At 36.3% G+C, this 21646-nt stretch overlaps 5 protein-coding genes and 1 long non-coding RNA gene across 10 annotated transcripts; 3 read left to right on the top strand and 3 right to left on the bottom strand.

Moving 5' to 3' along the window:
• Nucleotides 1-1099: 1099 nt before the first annotated feature.
• LOC9304165 (disease resistance protein RLM3) lies at nucleotides 1100-5862 on the top strand. The gene is made up of 7 exons (XM_021018554.1): nucleotides 1100-2235; nucleotides 2544-3364; nucleotides 3460-3607; nucleotides 3729-3874; nucleotides 5064-5183; nucleotides 5286-5532; nucleotides 5677-5862. The coding sequence occupies exons 1-7, from the start codon at nucleotides 1760-1762 to the stop codon at nucleotides 5819-5821; spliced, it is 2103 nt and encodes a 700-aa protein (XP_020874213.1). The 5' UTR covers nucleotides 1100-1759; the 3' UTR covers nucleotides 5822-5862.
• Nucleotides 5863-6815: 953 nt separating this feature from the next.
• On the top strand, nucleotides 6816-7612 carry LOC110226589. 2 transcript variants are annotated; one of them, XR_002330550.1, is made up of 3 exons: nucleotides 6816-6855; nucleotides 7224-7311; nucleotides 7444-7612. It is a non-coding gene; the product is annotated as an uncharacterized LOC110226589 (long non-coding RNA). The 2 variants fall into 2 exon arrangements; XR_002330549.1 differs by having other exon boundaries at nucleotides 6819-6855; nucleotides 7173-7311.
• Nucleotides 7036-10414, bottom strand: LOC9306197. The gene is made up of 9 exons (XM_021018555.1): nucleotides 9946-10414; nucleotides 9663-9727; nucleotides 9500-9561; nucleotides 8277-9383; nucleotides 8120-8198; nucleotides 7925-8038; nucleotides 7708-7833; nucleotides 7543-7628; nucleotides 7036-7418 (listed from the first exon to the last, which is right to left on the bottom strand). Exons 1-9 carry the CDS (start codon nucleotides 10088-10090, stop codon nucleotides 7202-7204), a joined length of 2001 nt encoding a protein of 666 aa, XP_020874214.1. The 5' UTR covers nucleotides 10091-10414; the 3' UTR covers nucleotides 7036-7201.
• Nucleotides 10415-10887: 473 nt separating this feature from the next.
• LOC9304164 lies at nucleotides 10888-13031 on the top strand. Of its 2 annotated transcripts, none has more exons than XM_021018345.1 (4): nucleotides 10888-11110; nucleotides 11483-11604; nucleotides 12069-12179; nucleotides 12516-13031. In XM_021018345.1, the coding sequence occupies exons 2-4, from the start codon at nucleotides 11488-11490 to the stop codon at nucleotides 12768-12770; spliced, it is 483 nt and encodes a 160-aa protein (XP_020874004.1). In that variant the 5' UTR covers nucleotides 10888-11110; nucleotides 11483-11487; the 3' UTR covers nucleotides 12771-13031. The 2 variants fall into 2 exon arrangements, with proteins under 2 accessions (XP_020874004.1, XP_020874003.1); XM_021018344.1 differs by having other exon boundaries at nucleotides 10889-11149.
• A 25-nt stretch (nucleotides 13032-13056) lies between these two features.
• Nucleotides 13057-16814, bottom strand: LOC9304163 (RNA polymerase II transcription factor B subunit 2). Of its 3 annotated transcripts, XM_021018342.1 has the most exons (16): nucleotides 16344-16814; nucleotides 16083-16250; nucleotides 15713-15781; nucleotides 15526-15619; nucleotides 15306-15406; nucleotides 15180-15225; nucleotides 15050-15109; nucleotides 14898-14966; nucleotides 14689-14772; nucleotides 14474-14557; nucleotides 14292-14377; nucleotides 14114-14204; nucleotides 13870-13950; nucleotides 13650-13724; nucleotides 13425-13558; nucleotides 13057-13337 (listed from the first exon to the last, which is right to left on the bottom strand). In XM_021018342.1, the coding sequence occupies exons 1-16, from the start codon at nucleotides 16454-16456 to the stop codon at nucleotides 13175-13177; spliced, it is 1518 nt and encodes a 505-aa protein (XP_020874001.1). In that variant the 5' UTR covers nucleotides 16457-16814; the 3' UTR covers nucleotides 13057-13174. The 3 variants fall into 3 exon arrangements, with proteins under 3 accessions (XP_020874001.1, XP_020873999.1, XP_020874000.1); XM_021018340.1 differs by having other exon boundaries at nucleotides 13266-13558; XM_021018341.1 differs by lacking the exons at nucleotides 13057-13337; nucleotides 13425-13558 and having other exon boundaries at nucleotides 13705-13788.
• Nucleotides 16815-16979: 165 nt separating this feature from the next.
• On the bottom strand, nucleotides 16980-18695 carry LOC9304162 (expansin-like B1). Its single transcript, XM_002868044.2, has 4 exons — nucleotides 18472-18695; nucleotides 18015-18124; nucleotides 17601-17912; nucleotides 16980-17399 (listed from the first exon to the last, which is right to left on the bottom strand). Exons 1-4 carry the CDS (start codon nucleotides 18602-18604, stop codon nucleotides 17202-17204), a joined length of 753 nt encoding a protein of 250 aa, XP_002868090.1. The 5' UTR covers nucleotides 18605-18695; the 3' UTR covers nucleotides 16980-17201.
• Nucleotides 18696-21646: the final 2951 nt, after the last annotated feature.

Genomic DNA, 21646 nt, shown 5'->3' with positions numbered 1-21646 from the left:
ATGGTTTTAGGTGGAATTTGGGAGAATTTTGATATCAAATTCCCTAATTCACCAAAATTCACCAAAATCATCTCAAAACTCATTAAAACTCAAATCACTCCAAATTCTTTCTTCAATACACCCCCCTAAATTTGCAAGCTGTCATTTGAATTGTCTATAAAATTTTCCTATATATTACATTTATTTTATCTTTTCATTTTATTTTTCTAGAGGTTATCTAGAATACATGAATAAGATTTAAATTTCAAGAAAAGTGAGAAAATTCCAAGCATGCATGTTGAATTTGAGAATGGAAGAATATGAAGAAGGGTGGGTATAGTGAATAAATGGTAGGGAATTTAGATATGCCCGACCCAAGAGGACAGCTAAAAAGAAAGTGACGTTCACATGACTGTCTTTCTCAATTGCCCATTTGCCCATTTTATGATTTTAAGAGAATATTTGGGAAGAACTATATTTGAGAATATAAGAGAATATATTTTCTAATGTGTATTACTAATAACAGAAATCATACGTTTAAAAAGAACTATATAGAAAATTTTATACATATATCTACATTTTCTTTGTTCAAGTCTTGTTGATAATTTATTATTTTGAAGAAGATGCCTAAGCTTTCTAAAGTAATTGCGGTAAATATATGTTCATTTGTAAAAACGACCGATGACAGAATCGTAAATAAGATTGGATTATTTATTGCATAGTATGTTTTAAAAACAATATCATGTATATTTAGCATGGATTCTTTCGCACTAAATTCTCTATAAACCATAAAAATGTGGTAGGCATGAGTTTTAACTTTTAACACATCAGAAATCAACGAACCATAGTTTTTAGATGGAAAGGGATGCCTAATCTCCAATTTCTAAAAGTTATCAACGGGACTAGTAAAGGAAACGTGTATCTACCCCAAGGCCTCGACCCTCGTTTAGTTACCCGGTAGCTCAAACGTGTATTTACGTTTAATTTCTTAGTATATCTATCAATGTTATTTATACTCTGAATGGTGACAATGTATAAACCGCAATAGAGCACTAATTCACATGCTCTTTGTTGCTGCTCCGTACACCGCCACCATCAGTATATTTCTCAGTATGTTTATTGAACTTATGAATTGAAGAAGTTAGTGTCACCATCTTGTTTTCGTCCAGTTCGTTTACTTCCCGCTGCTGACGTTAACTTGGAATCTCTCAAGGACCCAAATCTATGGAAATGCTTACTGTTGAAAAGTTCCCTTAGATTTCCAAAAACATTCAAGGTATTTTTTTGTTAATGTCTTACAACATTTGCTTCCCGGTGAGGAGGAGACCATCTTGTTTTTCTTATTCCTTGCTATATAGCATTTGCTGCTTGCTTGAATCCCAAGAAAATTTAACCTCTATTGCAATTAATCAATGGGTGAATAATGTCATCAATAGTGATAACTGGACAAGATTTTTAAAAAGTGCCACAAATACAAAAATTTGAAAGTAAATTTCATAATTATGCCTTACTGTTTTTTTGCGTGGTGTTGATGAGCCGTTGACGTATAGAGGAATAGGATGTGGCCTTATTTGCTGTAGGATGTGGCCCTAACCCTAATAGGATGAGAAATCTTTGCTCAACTTGGCTTTGAGTGGAATCAACCTTGAAGTATCCTTCTCAAAAAAAGTCTTCTCTTACGTCTTCTTCACCGCCCCAATCACCTTCATCTCTTCCGATCTGTATAAACTTCAGAATGCTTTCCCTTGAGAATGTTTGCCTCTTCTTTCTATAGTTTTCCATGAAGTCTTCTTCTTCTTCTTCATCTTCTCGTTGCTGGAGATACGATGTTTTCCCAAACTTCAGAGGGGAAGATGTCCGCCAATCATTAATCAGCCATCTTCGTAAGGAACTTGATGGCAAATTAGTCAATACATTCAACGACACCAGGATCGAAAGAAGCCGCAAAATAAACCCAGAGCTTTTATTGGCGATAGAAGGGTCTAGGATCTCACTTGTCGTCTTCTCTAAAAACTATGCTTCTTCCACGTGGTGCTTAGATGAATTGGTGAAGATCCAAGAGTGCCATGAGCAGTTGGATCAAATGGTGATTCCTATTTTCTACAACGTAGATCCCTCTCATGTTAGAAAACAGACCGGAGAGTTTGGTAAGGTCTTTGTAGAGACCTGCAAGGGCAGAACAGAGAATGAGAAGCGAAAATGGATGCGAGCTCTAACAGAGGTAGCAAATCTAGCCGGTGAAGATCTTCGGAATGGGTATGTTTTTAATTTTTTTTTTTTTAAGTTTTTTTTTTTAATATCTGTAAGTTCAAGCCCGAAAGCCCTACATCTCTCAGAAGCGGGATCCACACCAGGTTAAATTCATCTCCTTCGGAGAAGAGATCTTTTCCAATGGGCGTCGAACCCAGTACCTTCACCTGAGAGATTTACCACTAGGCCAACACAACTTTGGTCTTATTTTTTAAGTTTATATATTCAGAATTAGTTCCATTGGATAGACTCCGATTCTATATGCTTTTAGGGATGTTCATTGATAACAGTTGACTGTTGTTATTGTTATGTAGGCGTAGCGAAGCAGAAATGCTTGAAAACATTGCCAAAGATGTTTTAAACAAACTTATTACCCCATCAGATAATTTCAGTGACTTCGTCGGGATTGGAGCTCATATAGAGACATTGATATCAATGTTGCGCTTCGACTCAGAGAAAGCGCGAATGATAGGGATTTGTGGGCCTTCCGAAACTGGTAAGACTACCATAGGAAGAGCTCTATACAGCAAAATCAAAAGCCACTTCCACCATCGGGCTTTCGTAGCATACAAGAGAACAATGCCGAGCGATTATGACCAGAAGTTGTATTGGGAAGAACAATTTCTATCAGAAATTCTTTGTCAAAAGAATATAAAGATAGAGGAATGTGGTGTGGTGGAACAACGACTAAAGCACAAGAAAGTTCTTATTGTTCTTGATGATGTCGATGATATTGAGCTACTAAAAACGTTGGTAGGACGAATCAGATGGTTTGGATCTGAGAGCAAAATTGTTGTGATTACTAAAAAAAGGGAACTTCTCAAAGCTCACAAGATTGCACATGTTTATGAAGTGGAATTCCCATCAGAAGAAATGGCTCATCAAATGTTTTGTCGATATGCTTTTGGGAAAAACTCCCCACCTCATGGTTTCAGCGAGCTTGCATTTGAAGCTGCAAAGCTTGCCGGTAATCGTCCTAAAGCTCTGAAGCACTTTGGCTCGTCTTTTAGAAGGATATCGGACAAGGAAGAGTGGGCGAAGATTCTATCGGTACTCTGTAATGAGAATAAACTAAAAATCAGCTATGATGGGTTAGATGGCAAAGGTCAAGGTTACATTGCGTGTTTAACCAATGGTGAGGAAATCAATATTAAAATTTTGTATGGAGATAGTGTTAACACTGAAATTACCATTATTGTTAATAATTCCCTCAAACACATATGCATGCAGGTTCAAATTCACAGTCTCAAAGAAACATGGGCGCAAGCTCAAGTGTTTCCCAAGTGAAGGCAGAGTGGATCCACTTGGCACTAGGCGTGTCTATATTACTTAATATCCGCAGTGACGGAACGACATTTCTCAAACATTTGAGCTACAAGTAATGTGGGATCTAAGCTTATACAATGTTACCCTCTCTTTTTGCATAGTAATCTGTTGGGATCCAAAGTAATAATCTAGGATTTATATCAATCAATCTAACAATAAGTGGTTGTTTACAGTCGAAGCGTGGCGCAACAAGCAAAAATATGGTGGTACGAGAATTGTGAAAGAGTGTACAAGAAGTACAATATATGTGGCATAGATAGCTCAACTGATGGTGGTGGTAAGAAAGTTTGTGACGGTGGGTTAGACGGCAAAGATCAAGGTATTGTGTGTTTATTGAATTTGATCATTTCAAAAAGTGTTAAGATTTATGGACCTAGAATCATAGATGAGAAGTTCTCATTTGTTTTCGTGATCAGATGCATCATCTTGATACATTCACAAAACATTCTTCGCTCTTGTCCAACTTAATTGGTATTTGCATATACATGATACATTTAGATGTCAACCTAATTGTATGAAAAATATAGATATTTGGTTGCACAAAAATGTAGAGTTTCGATGTATGTTTTGCAATGAAACTTGACAAATCAAAAACCAAAAAAAAAAACCTTTATAAAACTTAGGACAATTCTCAAAAATACCATGATTCAATTTTGGTTTTCCAAAAATAAAACAAAACTAAAATTTAACTTTCAACTTTTAAAAGTAAACCCTAAACACTAAACCAAACTCCCTAAAAACTATACCCTAAATCTAAAATCTTCAACCAAAACCTATAAATTTAAATTTTAAACTCTTTTTTTTGTCAACAGCTTTTAAATTTTAAACTCTTCAAGATCAATTTTTGTGTTTGTTGTATTTTTAAGAAAGCAAAATTTATGGTAGTATTTTTGGAACAATAAACTAATAGTAGTATTTTTGACAATAAAAACTTGAAAATGTGGTATTTTAAAAAATTTCTCGAAAACAAAGTAGCAAAATATTGATTTTTTTTTTTTTTGCTCCAAAGCCTGTGACCTAGTTTATTCATCACAGAATTAAAATAAATTACATTTGCATCAAATTCGAGAGATTATGATTTTATGCCCAAATTACGGAATCTTGGCTTGGTGCGAAAATTTTGACGCCAGAAAGCAGAATTATATTTTTGATGCAAAAACTGTGAAACTTCTATTTAGCGTCAAACATGTGGAATTTTCTTTCTTTTTTTTTTGAAATTTTGATAATGTGGAATTTTGTTTTGGTTGAAAATTTTAGAATCAGGCTTTGACCCCAAAATTAATAACTCAAATATTCTATATTTTGATTTTCTATATATATGCTTTTAATATTTGTTCTTCTTGAAAATCTAATTTTCAAATTTAGATGTAGAAAAATAAATTAGTACTAGATCATCTCATTCAAACATCATTATAAAACCAACAAACAACCAAAATCCAGTATCCAGATGCAGAAACCAATCTTTGTAGAATAACTATCTTTTTTATCCTTAACGTTTATGCCTACAGGTTCAACGTATGGACAAAGTTCAAATTCTGAGCTTCAAATAAACATGGACGCAAGCAATAGGAGATATGAACCTGTGAGTGAGACGCTTTTCAAAAATTACGATGCGTATTTGCCGAATGGTAAGGGAAATGAATCAAATGATATTGAAAACTTGCATGGAGATATTGTTATCTGGACTTAGAATTCTTGCTGATAAATCCCTCAAGCACATATGCCTGCAGGTTTAACGGATGGAAACTGTTCAAATACCCAGCCTCAAAGAAAATTGGACGCAAGCCTAAAGAAAGACAAAATTGTGCATGAGTGGATTCGAACCGGTAGTGGCTTCTCTTTTGATTTTCAGGGCCCAAAATCTATAGTGAGTGCTGCTCAAGTGGAGGAGAAAAAGATCGAGTGTGGAGAAGGCGTGTACATAACACTTGGCAGGCTCAGTGGCGGAATTATAGTCCTCAAACATTTGGAGTTCAGGTAATGTGAAATATATTCTTACGTACGTACTACTCAATATTTTCTGGATACTACCCTTTCTTTTTGAATCGTAGTTTACATAATCTTCACTAGTGATCTAGGATTCATATATTAGTCAATCTAACTATGAGTGGGTATTTGTAGCCGAAGAGTGGCGCAACAAGCAAAAGTTTGGTGGTCGGAAAATTGGATAAAAGTGTACGAGGAGCACAACATCTGTGGCATAGATAAATCATTTGATGGTAGGTTTGATGATAGACGTGTCATTTGTCAATTAAGACCAAACTGAAGCCCGGCCTGGTCCTTAAAATAGTCAGGACTTGAGCTATATACTTAAGCCTAAAAGCTTGTCTGTTTGGCTAAGGGCCTGACTGGTTTAAACGCAGCGGTTGCGGTTGCGGTTGCGGGAGTTTGCGGAAGCGGGCGGTTGCGGCTTTAAGCGTTATCAAGCGTTTTGAACGACTGGTTTAGCGTTTGAAAATGGGAGCGTTTGCGGGAGTTTTATGACTGGTAAACCAGCGGGTGCGATAGCAGTTAAATAAAAGAATGAACAAAATAAATAAAAAAATAATACAAAAAAAAGAAATAAAAACACCAATATATTATTATGATAATATTAGAAAAATTTGAACATGCTTAATAATTAAAACCATAGATAAAGTACTAAATAATTATTCAAAAATAAAGAAATTTTGTAACAAGATAGTACTTTATGCATCTGGTTTAACATAAAAAATTGCATTAAGTAATGGGAAAAACTGTAAATAACGTTGAATTCAATCAAAAAGCAAGTGAGTTTCTATTCGAGAAAACAAATCGAAACATATATTCAATCAAAAAGCAAAGCAATACGTAATGAAAATAAAAAAAAACGATGCCATGAAAAATATTCAAAAAGTTACACATGAGGTGATGAAAGAATAAAAGGATATATGATACTTACATTTGGTTATTGATTTTCATCAGTTTGGGTGGAAGACATTGAGAGAATAGAGTTTTAGAATATTATTAGAGTTTCTGATGAGAACGTGATACAAAGATGAAAGATATATATATAGGATTAATATATATTATAATAATTATAAGTAAATGTTTGATTTTGTTTTTTTTTTTTTTTTTTTTTTTTTTATAATCCAACCGCTACCGCCCGCAACCGCAAACGCTTGCGGGAAGGAGCTTTTGAAATTCAGCGATTTCGAGCGGTTCGAAGCGGGACGCAGCAGTTTCTATGATTGGTTTCAACCGCTAACAACCGCAACCGACCGCTAGCAACCGCTAGGAGGGTGCTAGCGGGAGAACCAATCAAGCCCTAAGTCTGGTCAGGTTAGCCCGAAATTGTCGAAATCTGTTTAATAATTGCATTTAGTGCAAGTCTTTTATTTGTACTTCATGGCTTTAATACATTAAGTAATTAGTACCTGGTTTTTTTTTTTTTTTATATATGACACAGTTAATTTGAGAATTTGATTTGGATAAACGCTTCATCATTTCATACAACAACGATTCGTTAATTCAAAGAATTTTTGTATTGATCAATCTGGAAACTGAGCAAGTGTTTTATACACACCAAAACAATCTCACTTCTGTTAATTCTCAAAGATCCAACCAAACTTACAAGACTCGTGTGAATCAAACTGCAGATATATTTAAAAAGCCGATCTTAGACTTGTCATGCCACTCTCTTTGTACAGCTCTTAGGGACATGAATACAATGGAAGTTTGGTCCCTTTGGGACAGTTACAGGTCTTTTCTCCCCTGAAGCAACAACACAAACAGAAGGTTTGTTGATGATTGCAACTTCTTTAGATTCTCCATTCATCTGCGAGGCTTGCTCCGCGGTTTCGATTCTTTTCCTTGCCACTTGCTTCTTTCTACCTAATGCAACCCTGAGAAAATGCACAAAATTTTCAGATTACATGCCAAGAGAAGGGGCAACTGCTATGACAGTCAAAATTCGTTTGCCCGGTTCTCTCAAGTGAGAGATTACACTTTGTCTTCTGCAGTTTTTACCTCTTGCAATCCACCATATTTTCAGAGACAAGTTTTGTGGATGTTCCTTTTGAAGCTTTTAACCGGGAAGTCGCGTTCTTCTCCAACTGCATATGAGATTACTATATCAGAAAAAGAAACACTTACACGATGAACATGTATCAATATGCTACAGAAAGAACTTACTCGAACTTGCTGATGTTTTGGACCCAAGTTTTCACCATGGAACCCAAGAGTGCTTGCAGTTTCTTCTTTGGCAATAGTACATTGTGGTTTCTTCTCTGTATTTGCTTCCTTAAGAATTCCTCTTTCCTATAAAAATGTAAATTTCCTTCCATCAGAAACACAAGAGTTGCGTATTACAGAAAAAGCAGCTTTGGTGGGTTGTATTATTGCATCATACATCGGTTCTAAGTCGAAAAGGCTTTGGATTCGTGAGCTTAGGTTTTGTATACTTGACACGGGTATCAGCTGAAACAGTCTTGCCATTGAAACACTTGTCTGCTACTGTCATAACCTGGTTCATACAAATACATATAAATACACAGAAGATGATAAGTAGAGCCCAATTAGAAAGTACACAGGCTATGTAACATACCTTTTGAGTAGTTTTACAAATTTCTTTCTTGCCAAAAACTTTCTTTTTCAACAGAGGATAGGTGGCTTGGTCGACTTTTCTGCAAGATTCACACAAAACAAGTATATCTATGAGCTGATGTGCAAAAAGGAAAGCAAATAAACAGCATTTTCCTTACCTGTTATTGTGCAAGGCTGAAGAATTTTCCTTATCATCGCCTTCCCTATCGACAGCTGTTGCATTAGTAGCATTTTCTTTCTCACACTCCAATGGTAATGCATTTTCCTTGTCTTCAATCTCCACAGTCTCACATTGCTTTGCTTTATCCATTCCACTCACCTTAATCACAGGAATATCTTCTTTATCGACAGCCGCTGCAATAGTAGCATTCTCTTTGTCCTCGCACTCCAAAGCTAATGCATTCTCCTTTTCTTCAATCTCTGCAATTTGATATTGCGTTGATGTAGCCAGTCCACTCTCCTTTATTACAGCAAGATCTTCTCTGGCCTGTAGTTGATCGTCCATGTTAGCCTTCAATGTGTCTGACAATTCTTCAGATTTGTTTTCAACCAAGAGCTCTTCATCTCCAGTAGTATTTTCAGTCTTTGGCAAAGATTGATTCTCAAGTTCCATACCATTAGCTTCATGAGGTTTAGAAGTATCAGAGGAAAGCACAGGCTCTTCCTTTTTCTTGATCCTCTTCTTCAAAGTACTGACACCTTTGTCTTTTTCATCAATCTGTTTCTGTGACCGCACAGAATAATCAAACACTCGGCTCTTCACCTCTCGTGTTTTTAGCGGCCTTCTAGATGGCGCTAAACTCACAACCTTATGATTAATCCCTAAACCATTTCTTTTGTTATCAATCTCAAGCTTCCTCATCCCATTACACAACTTCTTCACCGAAGAACTAAGCTCCACAGATCTCTTCAGTTTCACCAATTTCTTTGGTGATTGAAACACCAAAGCCTTTGCAACAACTCTGTTTTCAGACACCTTGATTGTTGCATTTCTCGGATTCTGTACACTTCTAAAAGCTGCTGGACTCTGAATTTGCTTCTTCCTCTCAGTTAATGCCTTCTTAGGAACTGATGAGATCACTGATGAATCTTTTCCTTTTGCCTTTGCCTTTGGAGTCACATTCTTATTTGTGGAAACTACTTTAACTTCTTTTGACCTGATATTGCCATTACCCTTCTGAGGAATTGATGAGATCATAGCCAATCTAGACACCCGTGATCTCGAGGGCTTTGCAGGAACGGTATTGGGACATTTAGGATCAACACTGCAATGACAATTTACAAACGTATGTAGCACAATGCAATGTTAAACACACATTACAGTGATTGATCTCTCTCGAAGTTCAAAAACACATTCCTCATAAAGTTTGAGTTCCATTACCTGAAATCCTTTCTATAAAGAGCTTTTCGAAGACGAACACTTGGACTCCTAGCTGCCATGACCTATTAATATTGATTAACATCGAATTCTTAAGTTAATGATACTTTTAAAACGAAATCAAATCAAGGAAAAGAGGAAAATAATTTTGAATCTTTAAGCTAACCCGAAGAACGAATTTTTTGTAGATAGCTTCCGAATCCATGAACTCTTCATGCTTCTGATCACATCCTAAGTACACATTATCATCAAGAAACCAAAAAGGATCAAAACACAAACTAATTTAAGTCAAACCTAAAAAAAAACTGTTCACTAAAACCCTAATTTAGCAATTTTCAGAAAATCTAAAAATCAAAATTTCCCAGATCTCTGGAACATTAATGGTAGTACTAATTCTTGATTTGAATTTCAAAAGTAAAAAGTTAAAATTGTAAAGAGAGTGTTCTGACCAACTCTGGAACAGAACCAGTAACGATCATCTCCTTCAGGGCGATGATCTGGTGCGGTGAGGTCTACAAACTTGGGAGCTTCTATCGTCTCGTAGAAGTCTTCTTCGTTAAACTCGTCCACTATCAAATGCTCGAATGCCTCCATTTTACACTCAAAATTATCAGAAAATTAGAGATTCACAGAGAGGAAAGAGAGGAACAGAGAGAAAGAGAGAGAGAGGGTAGTGTCTAATTTGGTGCGTGTGTCTAGCTCAGACAAGATGAAGGAACATTCACCAAAACTAGCCGTTAAGTGGAAAGGATTGTAATAATGGTCTCCTTCCAGGGTTATTTTCGTCACGAAAGTTTGATTAACTTTGAGCTCCAACGCATCTTTTTCATCCTGAGTAAAGTAAATCTGAGGAAAGAAAGAGGATAAAGACGAAGTTAGACCGGTTCTTTTAAACCGGCATCTCCACAGAACCAAACCAAAAATTATAAAAACTTCTATTATTTCTATCTGTCTCTAACGCCAATGCAGGCAAATCATTTTTGCTTTGTTTGCTTCGACAGATTCAAAATCCGTTTTTAATTTAACTGATGAAAGTAAAAATATTGGACAATGCATGACATTTTTTTTAAAATGTAAGCGTTTAAATATTCAATGTGAAATCGTTACTTATAATCAAAATAATTGGTTTAATTAAAGAGTTTGGAGCCTAGTAATGAAGTTCAATTTGACGCAAACAAACAAACAACGGAATTGATCAAAGGAATTTATTTCAACGGCTACTTGTGTGAGACTTGTGAGACTCTCGAGAATCTAACAACAACGGCTATACATGTGACTGGAAAAGCTAGAGTTTTTGAGCCCACTATGCCAAGTTCTGAAAAAGGCCCACCACAAATTTTAAAGGCCCACTTAAGCGCACTAGAGGAACGAGACAGAAGCAATGGGTATAATCTCCACGTCAAGCGAGCGATCGGTGACGGTGTTATCTTACCGCCGGTGCCGGAGTTTCCCAGTATATTGTAGTAACGATATCTCGGCCGGAGTTTCTTAGTGAATCCAAATCGTTGTTCTTCGTTGCGGCTTCAACTCTCGCTTGTTAGTCTGCAGAGTCGGGTCTTTTGAGCTATCTCATTTTGCGCGTTCTCGTTTTTCGCCGTTTCCGATTTCCAGCGAGTACGTCTCTGTCGATCGGTAATTAATTACCTAGTTGAGGTTCGTTGCATAATTTCCACTTTGAATTTTCTTTTAGATTCCCTCTGAACTGATTTTCTAGGCGTGGACCTCTACGATTTCGTTCATTTCCTAGTCGTCGATGCGAATGTTCCAGCGTTTGATCTTTAGATCTGTAGTTCGATTTTAGACGAAGGAAACATCTTTAGTTCGAATTACTTCTTCGATTTCTCTCAGCTTTTAAGTTTGAGGATATTAATGTTTGTTTAACAACATCACACATTTCATCTTTTGACTGTGATAATGTCAAATCAGCAGAATCCATTAAACTAATTGATTTTGTTCTTCATTGAATGTTTGTTTGGTGTCTTGCAGGAAAGATGAACAAGCTGTTGGAGTATGGGAGAAAAGCTATGTTCTATGTGAGAGTTCTCTCTGGCTATGAAGAGAGGAGAATCCGTAATTACAGGTTGCAACTCGAAAAGCGTATCCAGCAGGTTTTTTTTTTCTCTCTTTTTCAACATGCCTCAATCTATTTTCTTAGCATAAAATGGTAGAATAAGATGATTAAACCCTGCTTTTGGACTATAGTTGATCGCATAAATTTGAATAACCCTTGACTATTTGATTGTGAGGATGAGGAATTTAAGAAACTTTTATGTCTGTCTATAAACATTACCAATGTTTTTTATTCATTGTTAATGAAAAGTTTATGTATGCAGGATACTCACTTCAATGTGTACTTCTAGTTTATGATAATTGAATAATATCTATAAACTATAAAAGGCTATGACTTATTGTACATTTTGAAGACTGTGAAGTTAGATCTTCCTTCCATCATAGTTTCCTAATCGTATAGACTTCTGTGTTTCATCTGTTTAACAATACTTGTGACTTCTAGCTTCTAGCTTGGGTTGGTCATGGTTACCTTTTTATCTGATTCAAACCTCTGGTCTTGCAGGCTAACCAAAGGAAAGCAGAGATAAACAGACTCCCAGAGCAGATTGTATTATCTGAAGTCCGCCGTATGGTTGAGGAGATGCAGAATTTGAATAAGCAGATTGAAAATACGGTTAGTCTCTTGTCTTTACCCTCGGCCCAAAGTTTGCTAATGGTTGAGTTTATCCTTTGTTTAATATCAATTATATATATATTTAAGTGTGGTGAAAAGTGTTTGAGATATTGTTTCCTAACTGCTTTTGGTTCCAAAGCATTCATAGAAGAGAAAACACTTTTAGTTTCTTGGCGTTTGAGATATTTGAAAGCATAATTTTTTGGAAGAAAAGATCGAAACCAGTCACCAGAGTCTGTGTTTCATAAATCAGAAAGATTTCATCTTTTGTTCTACTTTTGTCCATGTTAGGAAAATTTCAAGTCTTAAGTTTGTTTTGGGTCTTTACCAATACAGGAGGCTCAAATTGAAGACTACTTCAAACCGATAGACAAGCATGCTAGTACCATAATGGAGATTCAGCTCGAAGGAGAGAAGAAAACGATGGGGACAATGATGAACGCAACACAACAGGAAGCTATAAGAAAGATTGAAGAAGCTGAGAGACTCGCTCGAGCACGTGGGAATGCAAATGTGACCGCAGAGGCAAACACGGGAGATAAGATCCAAGATTCAGAATCCTCAGCCAACGAAAAAGCTCAAGCAAAATGAAGACAGAAATCGTCTTCATGGCGACACAGAATAGATTCAGAGCCTCTTACATCCAAGGTTTCAGGTTCTCTTAGTTGATTAAGCTGGGATTGTAGCCTCGCATTTGCTGGGTTTTTAATAAATTGAAATTTGGTCGACTGAATAGAAACAAGACCGAGATTGTGGTATGCGTAGCGTGCAAGAACTTATAGAGGTGACCCTGGTTGGACTAATCCCCAAACGACCAAGTTTTGTCAATATGAGTTGTTTCATCAAACTTAACCTTGCATCTTACATAACAGGAGTATATCTAGAAGAAGGTTACTATTGCCTAATAAGTTTACTGTGATTTACAATGGGTCTAACAAACTAAAGGTTTCAACTTCGTAATGTCTACCGACAAATAGTCTATAACTCTATATACATCATGGTTTTCGACAAGAAAGCTTGTAGTTTGACACTACCCATGTTTTTCTACCCGGACTGGAGCTGTTTGTGGTGCCTGGTGCGCATGTGTTAGCAGGATAAGAACTATGGTAACTAATAGAGTAACAAGACATCAAATCGCTACTCTTCTTTCTCTTTCTGCTGAAACCTCACGAAAAATGTATATTGTAGAATTGAAGCATGATATGTTTTTAACACGAGAAGAAAATGTGAGTTTCTTCTTGTCACTTGGTTTGGTTATGAAGAAACTCACGCATCTGATTGTGAACTTCGGATTTCACAACAAGTCGCATTCTCTTAGAGTCTTCCCAAAGAAGGCCTCCCCATTCCCGAGCAAAGTCACACGCTGCCTCAAACACATCCTGCCAACATGATTTTGGTTACTGAGATTTACTATAACGGTTTTGCGATATGGAGAAAACAAAATTTAATAAGAGGATTCAGGTTTGTTACTTTTGAAGGAAATTCATCATAGAAGTGAGCCTGGGTCATCTCAATTCTCTTCAGATCTGTCTCCCAAAGCCGAATCTGCCAAAACAATGCATTTTTATTCAGCATAAGCCTGATGAATCAGGAAGTAGAGATAGTATACACTTTTCATTCTATGAAATATGAACCAATCCTATACACATTTTTATATAATCGACACTTGATGGGTAGAGAGAGTGTAAACCTGATCAGTGACATTTTCTGGAATAGATGGGACCCGATCAGCACATCGTGGATGAGAATTCTGCTGGAGGAAAGTTATAATCTGTGACAATCAAAAGAAAAGGAAAAAATATTTATTCAGAAACTGTTAAGAGAAGCATCAACAATTTGATCAACATCTCAAGGACAGTGTGGATCCGGTCAAGTGTAAGCAAAATTATGTATTAGATAACTTCAAAATGTTTTTCAAATGAAACCAACTGTACCTGATCTGATGTGATGCCATTGTCAAATGCATTGTACAAACTTTCCTTTGTAATGGCACAAGCAATAAGGTTTGGAAGTTGGTACTCTATCCTGGAAAAATGAAAAACAACTACTTAGACCTAAAGGATTTGAAGACACAGAAGAGTAGAGTTTCAGATATTGTTCAGGAGCTTCTACCTCGCAAACAGTCGTAAAATTTCACACTGTAACTTAGATGTGGAGTATGCATACATCCTGAAGTTTGTTTCCATCACGACAAATCCCTGATGAGGAACAAACAAACAACAGCCATACGCAAAATCAAGAAACTTGTTGGTAGCAGGTAGAAATGGGACAAGAGGGGATAAAAAAGGTGTGACCTCTTTTCGCGCTGATGAATCTGCCAGACTGACTGATAAATTTGTAGCCAGTTTAGTAGGAATAAACCAACTGTCTTTCCTTCCCTTTAATAATCATAAAGACTGGCTCAGCATATGACATAGTTGTATAATATCTCTAATTTTAACTTTAGCAAAGTTTATTTCCTTTTGGTATTTGGTAATGAAAAAGATATTACAAATGGTCTAAGTCTAACCTGTTGAAGCTTAACTAATCCCAAGTCTGCAAGGTCCTTGAGGGTATTATTTTGAACCTCTGTCAAAGTATTTGAGTTATATGCCTGCAATGTGTATAAGAATGGGTAAGCTCAACGAAATAATTATCCAGCTTCCAGCTACTCAAGTAAGAAAACAAAAAAAAAACAAGAACGCTTGACATGACTTTTTTTGTGAAGTTCTGTTATACCTCACCAGTAACATGAAAACTAAGCTCCAACAAAAACGAAATCAAGTCTGCTGGTTCTACATCTCGCTCCTGAACAACAATGGCATTGGGTTATCCATCCAGCAAAATAGAGATATCAATTTAACAAAACCTTGTTAAGGCATAATACAAACCTCAGCATTCGATATGTATTCTCGAATAATGTACCAAAGCTGGGCATTTGTATCCATCAGCTGCAAATTAATGTCAATCAGGTTACATGAATACATGTAATAAGAGACCACTGACTCACGATTTGCATACCAAAAACTGAAAGCCACTCTCAGTTAATCTCGGGCCATCTTTGTCTCTGCAATATCACATGAAGTGTATTAAATAGGAAGCCATATGCCACCAGTATGCATCTATAGACGTGTATGACAACATTACCTCTGACTCAATAAACCTCGCTGGAAAATTCTCATCATGGATGAACTGATGCCAGTTAGCTTCTCACCTTGACCCGAATTTATAAGTTGTAGCAAGAAACACTGACAAACATAAGCACACATCATCAGATACTAACCAAGTTCATATTAAAAGATATTTCCTTTACAAACTACTTCCACCTTACGAGTATTATCAATAAGTAATTAGAAAATACACACACCTCCCATTGCTTAAGTGCATAGGTTTCGAGTTCTTGTAGGCTTGGAAGTTTAATGGCATTGTCGGAATGCATAGGCTCTCTAGGCAAAACTCCACTGCAAATTTCAAATTTAGCTCATCAGCATCTTCTCCAAGAACCTAGAGAAAAACGAAAAAGGACACTACCGTCAATGTAAAGATGTCGTTACCCGGAAATTATATGTTTCTGAAGATTGTTCTGAAATGTAGGATTTAGGCTGTAGCTGATTCCCCTTTTCCTGCAAAAGTAGGAAGAGCAGCCTAAGAACTGTAGGAAAAAAGAATCGGAACTATCATCTTGCCACATATCAATCAGAATCAATCCAAACACAGTAAATTTAAGTAAGATGAAGCTCAGAGGGTTTAATGCTCAAGTTAACATCCAACGTCACTCTTCAGTAAAATTTGATTTCAAATGAACTTCCGAAACTAAGACTTCAACATAAATAAACCCTCCACAGTGAATATACTGAAGTATCGAACTAAGTGAAATAAGTCTAATAGTGACAGTATCAAGAATAAACCAAGAATGAAGCATACCTATCACTAGTTTCTGAAAAAATCCTTAATTGAATCAGTCGATCAATAGCAACTCTATGCTTGGAGGCACCATCTGCAAGAACCCACTCCTCCATCATCGCAGCAGGTACAGGAACATTAATGTACAACATCTGCAATACATACTTCTTGGCAAGAGGCGGCAAAGACCTGATACCATCTCAAGAATGTAAGATCCTCAACTTTTTTTCTAAATTTAACAAATGATCAGCAACAAAATCCTCTAACCACACATAAATTAACCTGAGAATGGCTTCGCAGATAAAGACATTGTTGTAGAGTTTGTCAAGCTTGATAGCTGGAAGTGACGCCACCATGTCCATGAAATTTTTAGCAATGATCTTAACTTGCGGCATCTTCACCAATTGGATTCCTTTACTCACTGGACTGGTTCTAAAAGAGTGCGCAACTCCACAATGTCTACGAAATTAGGGTTTATGCCACACAGCGATCAACTCGAAGCAAACCTAGATAACTAAAGAGGAACTCCACAAACCCCGAATCCAAAACACTACTAAAGAAGAACTCCAGAAAACGAATAAGGAAGGATTAAAGTTTCGATTTGAGTTTGAGAACAAAACAGAATTGAATTTAGGGTTTAGGTTCTCACTTTTCTCGAAGAGCTCTATTACAATCGATTATTATTACCCAGAATCGAAGAAAACTGACGAAATCGATCGAAGAGGATGACCAAAATGAATTAAGCCACCGATTTCTCCAAAGAATCTGCGTATTCTTCTATTTTATAATTAAATTCTATTGGGCCTTAAGAATACTACTAATGGGCCTCTGTATAAGAAAATCGCGCCAATTTGTTTTCATGTTGATTTAGGGATATAAGAAAAAAAAACTTATGTACGTAACGTTTGAGTTTGATCATCTGATAAATTTATTAGTACTGCTTTATTCCATTAAAATCGAACTCATACAAATCATTACAATCTTCTTAACGAGACGCAATACATAAAACTATATGAATCTACTACGATTATTTATCATCATTATATTCTCCTAGAGGGCATTATTTAAATATATTAGCCATTACATAGAGAAACCATTATAAATACTATATGATAAACACACTGATGAAAAGTGAAACAATTAAGTAAGTAGAATGTTGGAGTCGTAGGTGGCTCCGGCGGTCCAATCAGCGGGAATAGCGTTTGGCGATTGGATCCAATTGATTCCGGCGCTTCCGTAGACTAAGAACCTCAATGTGAGAGTGCCTCTTGGTGGATTCTGCAAATCGTGAACCGCTCCAAACACTCTTCTCATACGTCTCCACTCTTTGCAATCCTCCTAAATCATACATACACATGCATTGCATACCACATATATTAATGTTTTACTTTGTTTCATAAAATCAACAAGCAAGCCCTTTTTCTAGAGACTAATAAATAATTAAGTTTCTACTTATTTAACGAAACCTGTCCTAACAATAAACTATTTTGATCCTCAAAAACCATAAAATTTGTTTGTAGAAATCTTTGATCAATTTACCTGCCAGACTTCAACGGCGAGGATGTCATTGACACCACCAACGTACAAGAGAAGAATGGCAAGATAATGAGGATTATAGCTTTTCTCATGGACCTTATACACCAGATTATACCCTGCGTATCGACAAGGGATCCTTTGGTACTCAACGTCGACTACACCGAAGGAGTAGAGCTGATTTTCTGTGCCGGGTCGCGCCATACGTCCGTATGCCTTAGGGCTTAAGATGAAGTCAGTACCATCTCCTTCTCCGGAGTCCGTAGCTACTACGTATACTCCTTCCTCACTGCAGTGAGGAGGTATTTTGCACCTCACCTTTTTATAATTCATAGTATAAGTTTAGCTATAATGACATAATATATACTGTACTATAATAATATTTGATGAAATACTTATTGAGATAAACTATATGAAAACCTGGTAACAAGCACCACAGCCAGTTCCATTGTTCCATAGTCGCCATGAAACACCACTCACTTCACCGTTATTGATATCTCTTCCAAATTCTCCATACCCACAATGTCCTCCTGCATCGTCAAAAATTTATTAATTTTTCTTACTCTCGTCAACAAATATTATATATATATATATATATATATATATATATATATTCTCATAATAGAAAGTTCTAGGCATATTACTAACGGATTCTTGAAAAAATCTCATTGCTAATTACGCAGTAATATGGACACTTAATGAACTCGTTTTAAATTATATATTTAGATAAAACATAAATTAATTAGTTTAATTAGTTAAGGCTAATAGTGAGATATTAGGACCAATGTATCTTTTAATGTGTACAAGTACAACTACTACGAAAATGAAAAGAAGTTAAGGTACACAATATATAGCAATATCTATTTCAAATACATACGAGGATTTGCTTGGCAATCGGGGCTGCCATAATAAGTAGCTCTAGAGTTAACAAAATCGTCGGATAGACAAAGGAGAGGCAAAAGGACAATGACTTGAACAAGTAGAAGAAGCAAAACGTGAGATTGCTTCATATTGTTGTTCTTATCTAATATATATTGTAAGCTATTAATTGTAACTCTTTTTCTTAACAAACGATAGGGAAAATAATAGAATTGGTATCAAAGATATGTGAAGATAGAAGAGAAGCTTAATAAGGTATTTATAGTTGGAGCTAGAATGCTTATTAAACAATTGATCGAGCCTGGTCACTATTTGATTCTTTCCACTTGACAAAAAGCTTAAAGCTAACTCAAATTTATATTTAGCTATAACGCGTACTTGCATTACCCGATTTTCTAATTTAAATTGATCAGATCAAATGTATTAAACTAAATGTTTGCATCATACATAGGGTTGGCACAAACCCCGTAGATTCAAAAGCGATTCCTATTATATGCACTTTTATTAATTATTTGATATTAATCTAGATTAGTTAAGGAGTTTTGGTTATCGAATTAACAATATACTAGCAGTATTTTTTAAGATTAAATATGAGAACATTGTAAAGCTCAGAACATTGAGGTATAACCTATTTCCAGTAGATGCATTATCTCCATTTCCATATAACACACAGATACCGAAATTCAAACTAATTTCCAGTGAAAAAATAAAAGATGCATTTAATTTTTGGTTGATGCAATCTCGCTAATTATTCATTTTGAAAGTTAGTGTAGATTTTTGTCTAAAATTATTTTATTCATAAAAGATGAGAGTGAGGAAATATCCAAAATGTGTAATAGACAGACAATGGTGGGGTATATAGCTTTTGGGTCTTTTATTTATTTGAAAAATGATAGGTTGTGCCTCCAAAACAAGAAGTTCATGACACCTAATATTAATTAGATTGGTTTAGGATTAGTTGTTAATTTGGTGATAAATTGGATGAATGAACTCAATAGAATATGCCAAGCGTGCTATTTTTTGAAATCACTAAGTCTTTATTGTTTTTCACTACTAGCATTTTAGTAATACTATTAAGATTGTGTAAAATAGCATGACGACATGGGCTTGAAAGTTATAACTAATATTTGGACAGAAAACATGGTTTTGGTCATTTTTTCGAAAGAGTTTCCTCAATAGCATATTGTTCGAGTTTGGATCCGGTAAGCCTACGTCTACGTACATTTGGAGGATCTTTATGTTTGAGCAGCCAGTTGTATTACCAATGAATTTTGTTTCCAACGAGGAATAACGTGTTTCCCTATAAAACGTGAAAGAGAAATAAAAACACACACAAGTTGCACTTATTAACCTACCACTGCATATATAAAATATACTAGTAGAACTTAACTTTTGTTGTAAACTGTGTTGTTCTATTGATTAATGAATGAGATTTCGATACATATATATACATGATGAGGGGAGACAAATCCCCATTGGGCTAGTAAACCCTAAAGCCCAAAAGCCCACTAAGTACAATATAGGCCGTCATAAGGAGAATCTTCAAGAACATGGGCATGGGCCTTCTAGGACATGGACATGGGCCTTCTAGAATATGCATAAGGTCCACGGTTATGGAGTCCATCCAACATGTGGTTTATAACACTCCCCCTTGGATGACATAACCGTGTAGATGCCAAAGGATCTCAGTAATACGCTTGGGGATGCTGCCTCATTAAAACCTTACCAGGAAAACCCATTGGGACAAAACCATGGTTAAGGAAAAAGAGTACAGCACGTATTACTCCCCCTGTTTTGGTCATCCCTACAAGTCCTTAAGTCTCCGCATTCCAATTTGATGCGTGAGCTTCCTCAATGTCAATGTTGGTAATGCCTTGGTAAAGAGATCGGCTGAGTTGTCGCTGGATCGAACTTGTACCACTCGAACTTCTCCATCCCTTTGCAAGTCATGCGTGAAGAAGAACTTTGTTAGAATGTGCTTCGTCCGATCTCCCTTGATGTAGCCGTCCTTGAGCTGAGCGATACAGGCTGTGTTGTCTCCTCATATGATGGTCTTTGATGTTGTAGTAGCTGCGCCTTGAAGAAGGCTGCCTACGTACCCTTGGAAGGGATCAAGCCACACGTAGTTCCTATCTATTGACCATGCCATAATCTGATTTTACCTGCATCAGCAAAACAAACTAAACCAAAGCAAACTAGACCTTCTTTGGTTAGATCAGTATAGAATAAAACCCAAATAAACAAACATAGGAAGAATAGAATTTAAAATTTAACCAAACCTTCCTTCAAACCTTTCTAGTGCCTTTGGGTTGATCATGAACTAAATTTAGGTAAAGGAGGTTCACGGCAAAACATATGTCTGGTCTAGTGTGGCTAGCCAAGTACATTAACGCTCCTATGGCACTAAGGTATGGCACTTCAGGATCGAGAACTTCTTCCTCATCCTTTTTTTTTTTTGGACCGAATGGATCACTATCCAATCCGAGGCTTCTCACCACCATTGGGCTGCTCAATGGGTGGGCCTGGTCCATATTGAATCTCTTGAGTACTTTTTCAGTATATGCCTTTTGATGCACAAGGATTCCATTATTCACGTACTCAAGTTGCAATCCCAAACAGAATTTTGTCTTGCCTAGGTCTTTCATCTCGAATTCTTTCTTTAGATATTTGACTGTTTGGGCGATTTCCCCAGAGGTTCCAAGGATGTTCAAATCATCCACATATACTGCTATTATCACAAACCCTTCGTTTGCAAATTTCTTTATGAAGATACATGGACTGATGGGATCATTCTTATAACCTTCTCTGACTAGGTACTCGCTTAATCTATTGTACCACATGCGTCCACTTTGTTTCAGTCCATAAAGCGATTTGTTCAGCCTTATGCAGTATTGGTCTCGAGACCCTTTCTTATCTTTATCTTTGAGCTCAATACCCTCTGGTAATCTCATATATATCATCCAGTGGACTTATATAAATATGCAGGCATTACATCCATTAGCCGCAAATCAAGTCTTTTTCTTTATATAGCCAGACTTAGCAAAATTTAAATGTCTTAGCATCCACCACAGGGGAGTATGTTTCTTCATAATCTATCCCCGGTCTTTGTGAGAATCCTTGTGCTATAAGCCGTGCCTTATATCTCACGATTTCATTATTCTTATTTATCTTCT

Source organism: Arabidopsis lyrata (genome assembly GCF_000004255.2).
Source record: "Arabidopsis lyrata subsp. lyrata unplaced genomic scaffold ARALYscaffold_7, whole genome shotgun sequence".
NCBI lineage: Eukaryota > Viridiplantae > Streptophyta > Magnoliopsida > Brassicales > Brassicaceae > Arabidopsis > Arabidopsis lyrata.
The sequence above is the reverse complement of the archived record's forward strand: the minus strand, read 5'-3'. Positions and strand labels throughout refer to the sequence as shown.

Coding starts and splice junctions, on each gene's coding strand:
- LOC9304165 (XM_021018554.1), top strand. CDS start 1,760: ATGAAGTCTTCTTCTTCTTCTTCATCTTCTCGTTGCTGGAGATACGAT. Junction 3,875..5,063: donor GTTAGACGGCAAAGATCAAG/GTATTGTGTGTT, acceptor TTATGCCTACAG/GTTCAACGTATGGACAAAGT. Junction 5,533..5,676: donor CTCAAACATTTGGAGTTCAG/GTAATGTGAAAT, acceptor GGGTATTTGTAG/CCGAAGAGTGGCGCAACAAG.
- LOC9306197 (XM_021018555.1), bottom strand. CDS start 10,090: ATGGAGGCATTCGAGCATTTGATAGTGGACGAGTTTAACGAAGAAGAC. Junction 8,199..8,276: donor TCAGCCTTGCACAATAACAG/GTAAGGAAAATG, acceptor TGAATCTTGCAG/AAAAGTCGACCAAGCCACCT. Junction 7,834..7,924: donor CTTTTCGACTTAGAACCGAT/GTATGATGCAAT, acceptor ACATTTTTATAG/GAAAGAGGAATTCTTAAGGA.
- LOC9304164 (XM_021018345.1), top strand. CDS start 11,488: ATGAACAAGCTGTTGGAGTATGGGAGAAAAGCTATGTTCTATGTGAGA. Junction 11,605..12,068: donor TCGAAAAGCGTATCCAGCAG/GTTTTTTTTTTC, acceptor CTGGTCTTGCAG/GCTAACCAAAGGAAAGCAGA. Junction 12,180..12,515: donor ATAAGCAGATTGAAAATACG/GTTAGTCTCTTG, acceptor TTACCAATACAG/GAGGCTCAAATTGAAGACTA.
- LOC9304163 (XM_021018342.1), bottom strand. CDS start 16,456: ATGCCGCAAGTTAAGATCATTGCTAAAAATTTCATGGACATGGTGGCG. Junction 16,251..16,343: donor ATCTGCGAAGCCATTCTCAG/GTTAATTTATGT, acceptor AGATGGTATCAG/GTCTTTGCCGCCTCTTGCCA. Junction 14,558..14,688: donor GATTAGTTAAGCTTCAACAG/GTTAGACTTAGA, acceptor TGATTATTAAAG/GGAAGGAAAGACAGTTGGTT.
- LOC9304162 (XM_002868044.2), bottom strand. CDS start 18,604: ATGAAGCAATCTCACGTTTTGCTTCTTCTACTTGTTCAAGTCATTGTC. Junction 18,125..18,471: donor CGATTGCCAAGCAAATCCTC/GTATGTATTTGA, acceptor TTGACGATGCAG/GAGGACATTGTGGGTATGGA. Junction 17,400..17,600: donor TCGCCGTTGAAGTCTGGCAG/GTAAATTGATCA, acceptor TGTATGATTTAG/GAGGATTGCAAAGAGTGGAG.